The sequence below is a fragment of the Tetrao urogallus genome (assembly GCF_951394365.1).
Source record: "Tetrao urogallus genome assembly, chromosome: 6".
Classification (NCBI taxonomy): Eukaryota; Metazoa; Chordata; class Aves; order Galliformes; family Phasianidae; genus Tetrao; species Tetrao urogallus.
Genome location: NC_136819.1, coordinates 9,909,036 through 9,922,749, shown reverse-complemented (window position 1 = coordinate 9,922,749; position 13,714 = coordinate 9,909,036). Strand labels below are relative to the sequence as shown.

At 41.1% G+C, this 13,714-nt stretch overlaps 1 protein-coding gene across 1 annotated transcript in view; it reads right to left on the bottom strand.

Annotated features, from left to right (window-relative positions):
- The window catches only part of DENND2B (DENN domain containing 2B), a gene marked incomplete at both ends in the record, with an annotated part of 85,994 nt that overhangs the window by 57,982 nt on the left and 14,298 nt on the right, over positions 1-13,714 (bottom strand). Inside the window, one exon of the mRNA XM_079537114.1 lies at positions 1,545-2,756. Coding sequence (XP_079393240.1) covers positions 1,545-2,756 — 1,212 coding nt within the window. The remainder of the gene's footprint in view (positions 1-1,544; positions 2,757-13,714) is intronic.

The window sequence follows — 13,714 nt, the reverse complement described above, 5'->3', positions numbered from 1 at the left end:
CCATGTTGCCCCATTTTCTAATAAAATTACAGGAATCTCAGCCTGCAGAGCAGCAGGCACAAGCACAAACTGCACTTCTCCCTGAATAAAGCTTTCAAAATTTCAGCTCAAAAATGAACTGCAACAAAATACTGTGGTTCTTAGATGACCTGTATGGCCCCAAATTCAGTGTGAGCAAGTAATCAAAGATTGACTTTGTCTACTTAGTCACAAGGTGATCCTGTGGCAAGAATAGCCTCTCGTGATCCATTCCTTCCTCCACTCACCACGCAGACTTTATACATGCTGTTTTATGACTTGTCCCATAGCTTTCCAATAAAGACTATTATTTATATCTGAACACTGAAAAAGCATTGTTTGTCTTCTGTACTTTATATACGCTATGCCGCAAAATGAGGTAAGCTTTATTTCATAGATTCTCATTAAAACCTCAGTTTGCTCTATCTGAGATTGCCAGGACTCCAAGATAAGCACTGCTAATCAAAGCTTGGCTTCCCACATTTTACCCCTTCTCTTTCTCGGAGACACACACACACACACACAAAAAAAAAAAACAAAACCACCAGCAGAATTGTCTGTTCCACTTCAGAAACAGGTGTTTCTTTAAAGAAGATAATCTGATCTTCTTTTTCTGCCCTGGAACACTTCAGGTCAGGTTGTGCTGACATCAACTTGTAATTAATTAAGACACCATCAAGCTCCAAATACAGAATTCTTAGTGCTCCTCTGAAATGTTGTCTAGTAGCTACTTACAAAGTTCATCACTAGATTTCAGCTGTACATTGTACACATTCACAGACAGCTGAACACGTTCAAAATGCAGTAGTTTAAATGTTTACCAATGATTCCTATAGTTTTCTAAACAGAGAGCAGAATGAGTTTCACCATTTCCAAAAAGCCAATGGGAATCATGTAATTAAAACAAGTCAAACTCCACAGGCTACTGTGGAAACATTGCCACATACTCTGCTCATTATTAACTCAAGAATATTTTAGCTGTGCTAAAATATAGTTTTCTCAACATTAATTCTCTGCAGCTGCTGATAGTAACTTAGGAGAATATTTCTAAACACTGAATTAAACAACCTCACCACTATCGTATAAAACTGACACAACTGTTGTGGTAGCAAGCTTTGGAAACACAAATCTGCTGCAGCCATGTTTTGCAGTAAACAGACAGACAGAACTATAACAGATGAGTTACGGTCCTGCTACAAGGGGGTAATGAAATTATGCTCCATTAAAAATCTCGTGTAAGGGCATTTGTGCCAAAATGACCTAAAGTCTTTTCCAGGGATTTGAGGAACGCAGGTTGGAGAACTCCAAAACTGTGGCTATGCAGGAGTATTTCACCCATGCATCCCATCCATGCAGTCCAGCAGAAAGAAAAAAAAACAAAACACACAATTCCTAGCATTTCTCAGGTCAAAAGCACTCTATCGGGGGGAGAATCTGACCTATCGTTACTAAAAGTAAATAAACAAATAAATAAACCACAGCTACTAATTCGAAGATCAAGCAGGAGACATTTCCTCGAGTTTTACCTATTCTGGGATTTTCTGTGAAAGCGTGACTCTTTCTTCTGCCGTCTGGTCACAGGGGGTGCAGGGGTGGACGGGAGGGGAGGAGGAGCAGCAGGCGTAGGAGATGGAGGTAGGCCATTGCTTGGTTTGCTCTTGTGGGTTTTGTCTGCTTCGTACTCAAAGGTGCGTTTGGGCTTGGGGACAGGATTCACCACGGCGTTTGCTGAGCTTTCAAGGAGCAGTTTAGGGTCGGCGGAGTTTGCTATAACTCCCTGCTTTGTCTTACTGCTTATCTCAGCCTCAGTAGGTGTTTCTGGTTCACTCCCCAAAATAACACTCCCTCCTTTGCTGTTACTTAGGTTTTCACTCAGTCCCTCCACTGCACTCAGAGACTTTTTCCTCCCTTTATCAACACTGTAACAACTGCTTGGTAACTGGGGGAGGCCCCTGCCAGGCTGCTCTTTTAGCGCTTGCTCGATCTTCTGTATTCTGTTGAGCACAGCAGAGGACTCTTTCCTCACGTGGCCCTTGAGAAAAGCGGCAGAAGGAAGATCACTCCTGCCTGGTCTCTTTTCCACCCGATGGCAGGAATCCCTGTCCAGCAGTTCCTCCTCCTCTGTTTCTGGGTAAGAGCACTCAGAAAACGTTCGGCTCATTCTTCTGAACCCTTTAAAATCAAACGTCTTGTCGCTGCAAGGAGAGGTCAGCACGCTAGGGCAGCTCTCACTGCCTGACCTCTCCGCAGCGTCCCTCTTGTCCACACACACGTTCATCCTGGGAGACGGCTCCCGACGGCACTCCCATTCTGTGATCTTCTGCCTGATGTCCAGCACCTGGGAGCGGACGCTCGTCCGACTGAGGGATAGGCTCCTCAGGTTCACAGCAGTGCCTAGGGACAGAGTGCTCCGGGCCAGAGGGTGGCTCCCTATTGCATCCCCATCCTGAGCCTCCTTCGGGCTCTCCTTTTGGTCCTCCGCCTTGAACACAGACAGCCTTTTATCCAAAGCTCCCACGCTGATGGCTTTGAGAGGGCGGCTGGGAGAGTCAGTGTCTGATGGGCTGGTGGAGGTGCTGTGCAGCACGGATGCGCGGCTGCTCCAGTCCTTGAGGCGCAGCCGGGAGCCCGAGGCCTTGGTGAGACGCGTGGCCTGGCAAGAGTCCTCGCTGTCACTGAGCGGGTAGGCTGGGCTTCTTGGCGGGGACAAAAGAGGCGGTGGAGAAACTGACTGACACCTAGAAGCAGAAAGAAATAAAACATCAAGTCCTTAGGGAAACTACAGCTATGTGCCAAGCTTCTTCTGGCTGCAGGCAAAGCAGAGGCTGTTCACAAACCACAAAACTACCCCAAAGGCACGAGATACCGATCAGCCACAGAGTCTGGAAAGAGAGAAACAGCACTTAGCTGAAGTCAGTGACAAGCTGAGCATTCAGCACGTTCAAAGCCAGTTTTCTCACCTCTATTTGACCCCAACTTCTTCAAGTTTCCTGAGTTTAAATACAACAAAAATATTCTCATAGCAAACCATTGCCTTGAAAGCATCTACCAACTCCAACAGGACAGATTCCTGGCCTCCCAGATAAAGGATTCCCTCTGCAAGAAAAGGAGATCATCAGGGAGAAGATTCCCACTGCAATAATTGTTAAGGCTGACCAACAAGCAGACGAGTTTACTCACTGGCTGCTTGGGTAAACCAGTTTCAAAAGCTGTCAGTTCTTAATTCATAATATCTGAAGCAAAGGATCCTTGTGGTCAGCAACAGCATTTTTGCCACAGCATTTCAAATCCCCAATGTATACAGTAAATTAAATAAGACTGGAAAAAAAGAAGATATGTTTTGTCTTTGGTCTGATGTTGTTGCAAATGGATTAAGTCCTCCTTATCAAAGAGAACAGAAGTAACTCTATCGAAAGAGTATTACAGACTGAAAAACACAAACTAATCTTCCCACATTCCACGCTGAAGAATATTAACTGTACAGAAAGGTCTCAGTGTTACCTTGGAAAAAACCCTCAGAAAAAGTATTTGCAACGATTTGCAAAATTAGCCATTGTTACTTGGATGGTGTACATTGCTACAAAGACTTTAAAAACAAAAAAGACAAAAGGAAATTAAACAACCCATTAATCACCAGTGATGAGCCAGCAACAAAAAGCAATAAAAAGCCAAAACCATGTCAAAAAAGGGGGATTTTTACTGCTCTGCCACAATGCCTGCTTACAACCACAGCAGAAATAATCATGGCTCCTTTGACATTTTGCCCTAGGAACCTCTCTGTTTCAAGAAGCAAAGAAAAAAAGGAAGGACCCCTGTGCACTGACTTGCATACACAGCCAAATTTGCATTCTACAAAGACTATGAACATCAAGTTAAGTTTTTCTTGTTTGGGGGTTTTTTGTGTATTTGCTTTTTATAAAATATCTTGTACACATAAAATCCAAGCGGAAGATTTTATTTTATTTTATTTTATTTTATTTTATTTTTTGACCAAAAGAAGTCGCAGGAGCAAATATCAGCTGCAGCAAAGGAGACACAGAAGATCCCTGCTGCTAGGTGCTTTTCTTCCAGTAGCCAGTAGAACCCACAGACATGGGTGCCAACCACTATGCATGAATCTAATGGTCTGGAGCACCGACGGAATTCCTGAGAAACATACTTTAAGATATTTTCTTCTCCTTGAGCAACATAGCCCCAAACCAAATCATGAAATTTCATCCCAGTTTTTTATAGATAGTAATACTTTGCAACCAAAGTTCAGAAGTATCAGAGAAAAAGGGAAGTTCTAATCAGAAAAAGACATCTATGAAATTGTCACAAAAGGCACTTTTCTCTTTTTCAGAGTCCTGGGAAATCAAGCCTTTTTTGCACAGAAGTTACACTTTTTGGTGCCTTCTCCTCCTTATTCATTTTAAAAAAATAAACATACATTCTTACGGAAAAGACAGATCTCACGCCAAAGACGATGACAAATGCTTCACTAACAATTACTTAAAGCTCAGTGAAAACTTCTCTTCATGTTAGGTCAGAAAGGATGCATATCAGAACACGTTCTTTTCATTTTGGGTCCCAGAAGTTCAATTTCCTGTCATTCTATGCAGCTTCAGACAGGTGTCTTAAGATATCTCAAACAATCAAAAGCAGGTGACAATGGATGCAGTTTTGGCTGGTTGTCACAGCAGAGTTTGCAGAGAATTACCTAGAATTACCTTGGCCTACTGCAACTTAAATCAGCCTCGTCAGACCTGGACGGCTGCCACGACTCTTCATTTTTCCCTGCTGTCTTGTTTTGATCTCTTCAGTTTAACACCATGATTATCAAACGTATATTACTCTTAGCACTCCTCTAGCTTAGACTCAAGTTCACATTCTCCTTATATCTGTATGTCACATACGCCTGCCCTAGAGCTGCATTGACATTTGCCTCAACAATACAAAGATTTTGAAGTGGAAATGTATTTCACACATAAAGAGCACGGCTTCCATTGCATCCTTTGAAGTCACATTAACTAAATCTACTGTTAGATTCTGCTAAGGGACTGGACAGACCCTGCAAAGAGGCTATGCAGAATTCTTCAGCACATATTAACACTTCTTCCCTTTGCGGCATGGGAAAATTGACATCCAAATTAATTAGGCTCCTCGAGATTTAAAAAACTCAAATGATAATGTGTTTTGACAACAGGAATAAAATAGAAGCCAATAGGGGGCAAATTAGTAAGAAGATAGCAGAAGCAAAGAAATACAGACAATTTTCTCATTGACTCTTGGTCACTATAAGAAACATACTATATGTATTTCTGTCACTTTTCCTTATCTGGGAAGCTGTGACCATCTCCAGTCACCTTTATGATGCAGACAGACATTTTCCTATCATTATTAATATCATTTTTTACTTACGCTGCGGTTGATAGATGCCAATCAGACCAGGAGCTCAATCTGTGGGTACCACAGAAATCATTTCTGCAACAGCTCTGCTGCAAAGAGCATAAAATCTGGCAGAAAAAAATCCTGTACCTAAGAACATACAAATTCTCCGAGGAAATCTACAAAAGCTATTCTAAGATGCAGTTTATTAGCCATTCCAGGATAACTCCACATAAATGCAACACACTTATCCCTGTGTACGAAAACAGCCTTGTGAAGGAGGTACCTTACTTCAGCTCTATTTTACCATAAGGGGTATGGAGCATAGCTTCTATTTATTGGATCCATGCTTCCCATTCTAGGCTCCTGTCTTATATGTGACTCACCAAGCAAATTTCTTTGCGTGATGGACAGACCATCAACATCTTATGTTTATCTAATTGTTCATAAATTCTAAGTTGTCTTTGTGATGAGGTGTTAACAATTTGTTGTTTTGATTGTTATGGCTTCGTTTCTCCGCTGTGCAACTGTACTTAAAAGGCAATGAAGAAAAATCAGGAATAATGTTTACAAATGCCTTATGCGGAATATCTGGACCCCCCAAAATAGCAAGCAGTGAACACAATGTCCCTGAAAGCATCCCGCCATTCATGTGTGGACCAGACTCCTGGTCTCTGTTTGATGTTGCTCATCCAACAGCTTTTAATCATATACCACTGCTGTTTTCATTCAGAATATTTATGTTTCTGATAGAAATAGGAAAACCATCTCTCTCTCATCTTCCCAGTTGTTTTCACTTCTGGGAAGAGGTTTGTTGATTCACCAGGAGATGTGCAAGGGGGAAAAGTAAGGTTTGCATGACCTGCAAAAGTTGCAGTTGCACAACGTTTCTACTTATAAAATACAAGTCACTCTTCTAAATTCTAGGCTTCTAATGAAGCGGCGGCACTTCATGCTTGATCTTGAACCCCTGAAGGCAGTTAAACTCCCACTCACTTCCTCTGCACAAGTTTGGGACCGCAGAGCAAAAAGCCCTTTTAAGATATGTGTGTTGTCAAGTACTTTGGGTAGGATAGTTAACAGATTGTTTCACATCGTGTTATTCTGTAAACTTCAGTCATTCAGGTAGAAGAAATAGGAATAATCCAACAAGAAAGAAAAGCAAAACCTTGTCTCTTTGGCCTGAGGCACACTTTCACTGAAGGACAGTGGCAAATAACAGAATCAAGAAAATAATTCCAAAAGCCAAACAACAGATCATAAAATGTTCCTTCCTTCAAGTAACCTACTTCTCTTAGAACAGTATTCTCTCAAGGGCAAAATAATTCCACAGTCTTTTAAATGGGTATTATTGGACAGAAACAAATAACTTTTAATCATTTGTAGACAGTTTGTTAAGCAAAATGCTTTTATTGAAGTTTCCTGCATACAGAATGATGTTGTATGGCATCTTACAAACATGTCATTACATACACTGTCAAAATATTGTGGATAAACAGCAAAACAAATAAATGCAGATTTCTTAACAAGTTTGCTTGAGCAGAATCTTCCTCCAAGCAGTGCTACTTGAGTCTAACCACATTTCACAGAACGCACAGGAATGCATTGCTCCAATTCCCCAAGCGATGCATGTAATCCTCCAGCATGCACCCTGAGATGAGCAGCTCTCCAACTGCTGGTCGGTCAGTAGGCGCAGTGAATTGCCATCTCAACAGCAAACACCGGTCAACACAGCCCACTGTGACACGTAAACTGGTCATGCACAAGCCCTGAGCTACCTTCACAGTGGGACTCACTGCTGCACAGCAAAGGGAGCAGATGGAATCTGAGAGATTTCCATCCCTTCCGAGCATGCTTTACTGCTGTGAATTGTTCCACAGAATCACACGATCACAGAACGGCCAGGGTTGGAAGGGACCTCAAGGACCATGAATCTCCAACCCCCCCACCACATGCAGGGCCACCAACCTCCCCATTTAATACCAGACCAGGCTGCCCAGGGCCCCATCCAACCTGGCCTCGAACACCTCCAGGGACGGGGCATCCACAACCTCTGTGGGCAGCTGTTCCAGCACCTCACCACTCTCTCTGTAAAAAACTTCCCCCTGACATCCAAACTAAATCTTCCCTCCCTCAACTTAAAACCATTTCCCCTTGTCCTGCTGTTATCTACCCTTTCAAAGAGTTGATAAGAGTTCCGTAGCATAGCACTTGGAGCTCTAAATATATATGAACTTAAAGTTCCAACTCAATCTCTTCAGTTTCTTTTTTCCTCACTCAAACACAGAAAAAAAGTTGCTCTACAGGAACTGTGGTTCTCAAATAGAGATATATCTTCCAGTGTGTGTCTGGAAGATTATTTTCTCTAATAAGGGCTAGTATCATGTGCCGTCTACTTTCCCTAGTAGGATGGACTACAGTGGAACTCTATCTTATTCACATCAAGAGAATCACTTGCTGTGCTACTTTGAGGTAATTTGCACCCTAACCATCACAAAACAGAAAATGAAAATGCTGAAATTATACTCTCTTTGTGAGGTCCCTAAGCAAGGCTGACTGGAACTCAAAATACAGGTGGTGGAGAAGGGCTGATTCTTGGGACCATAAATATCTGAGCCTTCACACCATATCTCACTCCAAAGTTGGGAAGTTGCCAGTTTTAAACAGGACTCTTTTCCTGCCTGCACCTTGTGGGTGTTAACCATTGGCTGTGAGGAAAAAAGAGAGAATTTAATTCTTGGAGAATATTCTGAACACAGGCAGCACAAAAGCAGTACCAAAAGCAGCGAGCCTGACCTTTTGATCCAGTTAAATTGGTGTACAGCTCCTGCCCCCTTCCATTGCCAAACATTAACTCTAGAAAAGGGAAGAAATGAGTGGCAAGCAGCGTAGGCTTTACAAATCCCATAACTTCATTAGCTAGCTTTTAAAAAGAGGAGGCTGCAAGAGCTGTGGCTATAAAGCTGCCTTTATACTTCTGGATGCAAGAGCAAGGTGAGTGAAAAGAAGTTGCATTTGTTAAGCAATTTGTTTCCATTATCCACAAGATTTTGTAAACACTAATAAAAATCTTGAGTTGCATTTCTGATGTAGGATTAAAAGTGACTGGAGGGTGGTCAAGTGACTTCCTCGAGGAAGTAATTCACACCATTGTAGCTCTCTTGAAATGTCAGGAATGACTGCACTGATCATTCTTTTCTGAAGGCAGACAAATCAGGAGAAGCTGCTCAGCACTCCTTTAGTTCTGCAAATCCCACTGACTGTGTTTAAACTTACAAAATACTAACAGTTTTTCACTCTCTCTATTCCAGGTAATTCCCTGTTCCAAAAAGGTCAATCCTGTGGGAGCCCATTTATTGAAGGATGAACAAGGAATGTGTTGACAGAAAGATGGTGGGTCTTTCCAGGCTCCTGTTGATGAAATCCCATCATTTCATAGAAACATGGAAGTTTGGCAAGCTGAAAGTCACCCAGCACTGTTTATATTCCTCAGGACTTTGTGCTCCTTTTGCTGGGAAGATGTTGCTTTATTAGTATATTATTTAGCTTTTCTGCTTATCCCTGATTTTTTTCAGAGCTTGGCATCCTTTTAACAAGATAGCCTAATGCATATCAGAGCAATGTAAATAAAATCTGAATTAGCTGTAACTGTACACGTGTTAGTTTGTGTATTTAGCAGATTTGGTTGCCATATAAGAAAAGAAACTTCTCATTTCCATAACAAGCATTTAAAGAAATCTGAAACTAAAGCAACAGACGTTTCCTCCTTGTGTGAACAGCAAAACTCAAAAACAACAACAAAAAACACGTAATTTACCCAGTAATTGTGTTTCAGAGAGTACTTCTCAAGAAAAATGTGAATAAAACTATTTTTATTCACTATAACATGACCGTCACACAGACACCAAAAAAAAAAAAAGCAATTTTTAGTCAGCTGAATTCTGACTGCTCTCTGTACAGTCTCACGCTGCTCCAAGGGCACTGTTGCCAGGACATCATGCAGCAAACAAACAGAAAAGCCCTCCGCTTTTAGAGACATATTTGTGAAAGCTCATGACAATAATCCATACTTTTACACAAATAAGATATGGAAGAACTACTGCAGTATAAAAAGATGCCAGGCATGTCTCTGTAGGTGTAAAGCAGTAGAATAACTCAAAGGCTAAAAAAACATCATGATTTTGAAGAAACGTTGAGGGATACTTGGCAAAAAAAAATATTTCTTTCTCTGCATACAAGGACTGAGAATAACTGGGAAGTTAGACTGGTCTAACTGGGTGCTTAGCACAGGGGGCAACACATCACAAACGTGTGGCATGAAACAGCTTTGCTGATCAGCCAAGACAACCAAGAGGAACACGTGTAATGATGATACCTTGTATTCTGACATTCTCTTTCCAAAGATAAATGACTGTCTAGGTTTGGGCAATTTCTCTATATGCTGCACTAAAGACAAATCAAATCTTTCTTTAGATTAATTCTACCAGGAGCAGGAAGGGATGCCAGGATGAGTAATGCTGATACTCCTTGTAACCGAGGGCCATGGGAACATTAAGACCAGCCAAAAGGGACCTCCTGGACTACTGAGTCTAAATAGATCCCACAAATGTTAGGCAGTAAGCCTGTCTGTTACAGCATGTTCTGTACGTTGGCATAGCATACACTATCGTAATTCTCTATATTTGTCAAATAGGCAACTACAGGAGATACTTAATTTTCTTAAATCTAAATAAAGCTTATGATAAGTAAGGGAGATGAACTTTTCACACTCCATGCCAGGCCATGGCAGTTAGGTGGTTTTTGAACTGATTCAACATGGTAATGAAGTAAGAAGTAGAACTTGTCTTTTCTTGCCTCTGGCTTGGAAAGGAAAGTGATGTAAGTGGCAACTTAATAGCCACTCTTCTACCAGATCCCCTATTATTTTTGAGCTCTCACCAGGAGTGCAGCTCAAAATCCCCAAAACCCTGCATAACAGTTCATTTCCTCCTTTACTGCTGACTTAGGGAGTTTGGAAAAAACAAAACAGAAATTACTTTCCAAACTTAACAGTGAATTTGCATAATAAGATTGTTTGCAAGAGGGTCAGTCTCATGAATGTGTGCTCTTGTTAAAGGAGTCACAGCACTTCGACAGAACAAAGCAATAAGATCTGCCAAAGTGTATGAAGATCCTGAAGTGCTTAAAGAAAGAATGAAAAATAGAGAAAGTTTACTGAATGATGGCTGCTAGGACTCCGTGAATCAAACAAACAAACAAAAATATTAAGTGTTACGTGCTATTTTTAAATAGATAGTTCCTGTGTTCTCAAATACTCAGTTCACAGGAGTGATGGTGGGCCATGCTAGCGAGACAGCACTGTCCTACAAACCAACCCCTTCAAAGCTCTGAATCCTTATGGCTGGTTACTAGAGAGAAGTGCGCAGAAACTCAGCTGGCTGTAGCTGAACTATTTTTTTATGGCTTACAAGCAGCGTCTGATTTACACCAGTGAATTTCAGGAGTCGTTCTGCCAAAGTAGATTACGTGAAGTGGCAAATATGCTCTATAACTGTACAAAAAAAAAAAAAAAAAAAAAAAAAGAAGTGTAACAAAATCTTCAAATAAATCAAAGTTGATGAGTCAGGTCCTAAATACTCAAATTACATTGGATTTGTAAAGCAAAGACAGCAAGAAAATCTGACTGTGACAAATGACTGTAAGACAAAATGTGATCAATCAACAGGCAGCAGTAGGTACGTGCCTTAGCCAAGAAATTTCTAAGGGTGAAGAAGATAACAGGAAAATGTGAAAATATCTGGAGTAAGAGGGCTAGATTCCCCACTGATCTAAATTTATGGCAGTCTCCTGCACTGCTAAAGCACAGACACAGGGTGGTTTTTAGACTCTGCCATGTTTAAGTTTTTTTCACCCCCTTTGTTCAGATACTGCCCCAAACACAGGCAATCAGGCGCAGAAGATTCACACACGTGCACTGCACCTTCCATCCCAATGATCAGAAGGTGGCTGCAGGTGGAAAAAAAAAAACAACCTCAGAAGCAAGAACTGAAATGTCAGGGGCATCCATTCTTTCTTTCCTAATGAGGTACAGTGAAGATTTCCTAACACTGGCCCTCATTTTCTCCTGAAAGTAATGAAAGTGGATCAAAGTTGAGAATGAAAGCCTCCCTCACTGTTACTCTTCTCCTTTATCGTGTTCTGAATAATACTTGCAACAGATATTTCCACTGTTATGTCTTCACTTTTCCTGATTTTTCGTGATGTTCTGGAGGCTGTTCAGAGCAATTCAGTCACACCTGCTTTCTTGTGATCTCAGCTTTCTTGTTAAAGAGTGTCAGGACAGCAAATGATAGCATTTTCCTAAATCAGGCAGAACACACAAGCTCCTGTGCATCTATTTAAGAACCACCAGTCCTTGAAACTTGTTCTTTAACAGCATGTCTGAACATGACCATTCCAACAACCAGAGCATGTGGAAGCTCTCAGCTCTGCTTTTTCAAAGCACAGGTAATTTTTCAACGTGCTTTTTTATCTGGCTGGGAATCTCAAAACATGAAATGTTTTGGAACTCATTCTGTCAGAGCTTTGCAAGTCTTCCATGCTTACATGCACACACCTTGGGAAGAAATAAAAATTGCTTTTATGAATTGTGGTGTTTAATTTTTGACATAACTGAGGCGGTTCTGGGTTTGGCAACTTCTAAATCTAGAATTCTGGTTTAGAAAAGCTGTTGTAAGATAGGTCTTGTTCTTTTTTGCTCTCACAAGCCAGTAAACCACACAAGGTCATTCTATACTTCACTGAAGTACTCTGTACCCAAAGGCAAAAGAACAGAATTATAAGACAGAAAGCTGTGAGGCCTGGCTGCACACATATCCAGAATACAGATAAGCCTGCTCTCCCTGCTTTGCTTATTAATTAAATTTTAGATCACACAAAACATCACCAAATAGACCTATGAATAAATATGTGGTAGAGACAGAGAAAAAGAAGGGAGATGAGGACTGTATCTGGTCTTTAACAACTTTTCTATCTTGCCCACTCGGACAAATTGCTTTCAGAATAAAAACAAAAATGTCTTATTTGCTTCTCCACAATGACATACTGTCCTTCCAGACCTACTGGTTTAGTTCTGATCCCCAATTTCTACTGCTGTATCATGCAATATGTCAGTTAGCACGTGCCAAACTTCCCTTTGCTGGCTGTGTTACCTCTTTGTTAAGGTATTTCATCATTCCAAGGGATAGAGATCTGAGTTTGGAAGCCCATTGGTGTCCTGGGAGACCTTTCTGTACAGATTTGCTTTTCTCAGTTTTCTGTTCTCATAAACAAGTCTAACACTGCGAGAAAGCATCCTTGAAAAACAGGTTATAAAACTGAAAGCCATTATCCATATGTCTGTTATGAAACAGACATTCCTCATTTCTGCCATCATTTCAACTATTAATATCACAACGCAGCAAGTCTGAGGCCTGAGACATCTGGACCCAGTGAGAAAGTACTATGTGCCACAACAGGATAACACCAAATTGTTTTAAAAGGTCTAAAAACGTCTGTGCTGCTTCTGGAGTTACTGCTCTTCATGCGAAATAAAGTACAAACTATTAGAACCTAATCCAGCACATTAGAACCTCCTGAATTATCCCTATGAACACAGAAGAACCTCGGTTTCAGCCCTGGGTGCAGTCTGGCTCAACAACCTAGTGTGACCTGGGTTGTGAAGGCATTTCAAATGCAACATAAAGGAAAAGTAGTAACTGACTTTAACTAAAGAGTGCTCAGGCCTCTGAGTAACCTCATATTGGCAATAGCTGGGGGCCATCCTTTCATCATAACAACTGCAGCAACTCGGTTCAACTTTGTGCAAATTTCTGCACAGGCACAAAGCTGAAACAAGGGCACATAATCAGCAAGCTCCAGCTTACATGACTGAGACAGGATATTTTTCCTCACAAGGGCACATTTTATGTTTCTGTTGTAAAGATAAAGCAGCATAACAGCTTTTTGTTTGATACTATATTACTGTTACAATGGTAAGACCAGAGAAATACAGTTTCTCCATCTTGAGGTTAATTTTTTCTAAGTTTCTCCTTCCTCTATTGGAAGAGTGCACTGCAATCTGCCCAGAGCTCCATATGTCTATATGCCTATAACTGACTGTTTCTTTCCAATGCAATAAAGGGAATTTCTTTCCATTAACTTTCTTCCATTAACTGTCCAGTCAGTTTTGGGATCAAATGCAGAGAGTCCTCCCTCCTACCAATGCATTCATATTCACTTCAAGCCCTGAAGATGATCTAAACAGTTATCCTGCGTTTGTTTTTTTTGT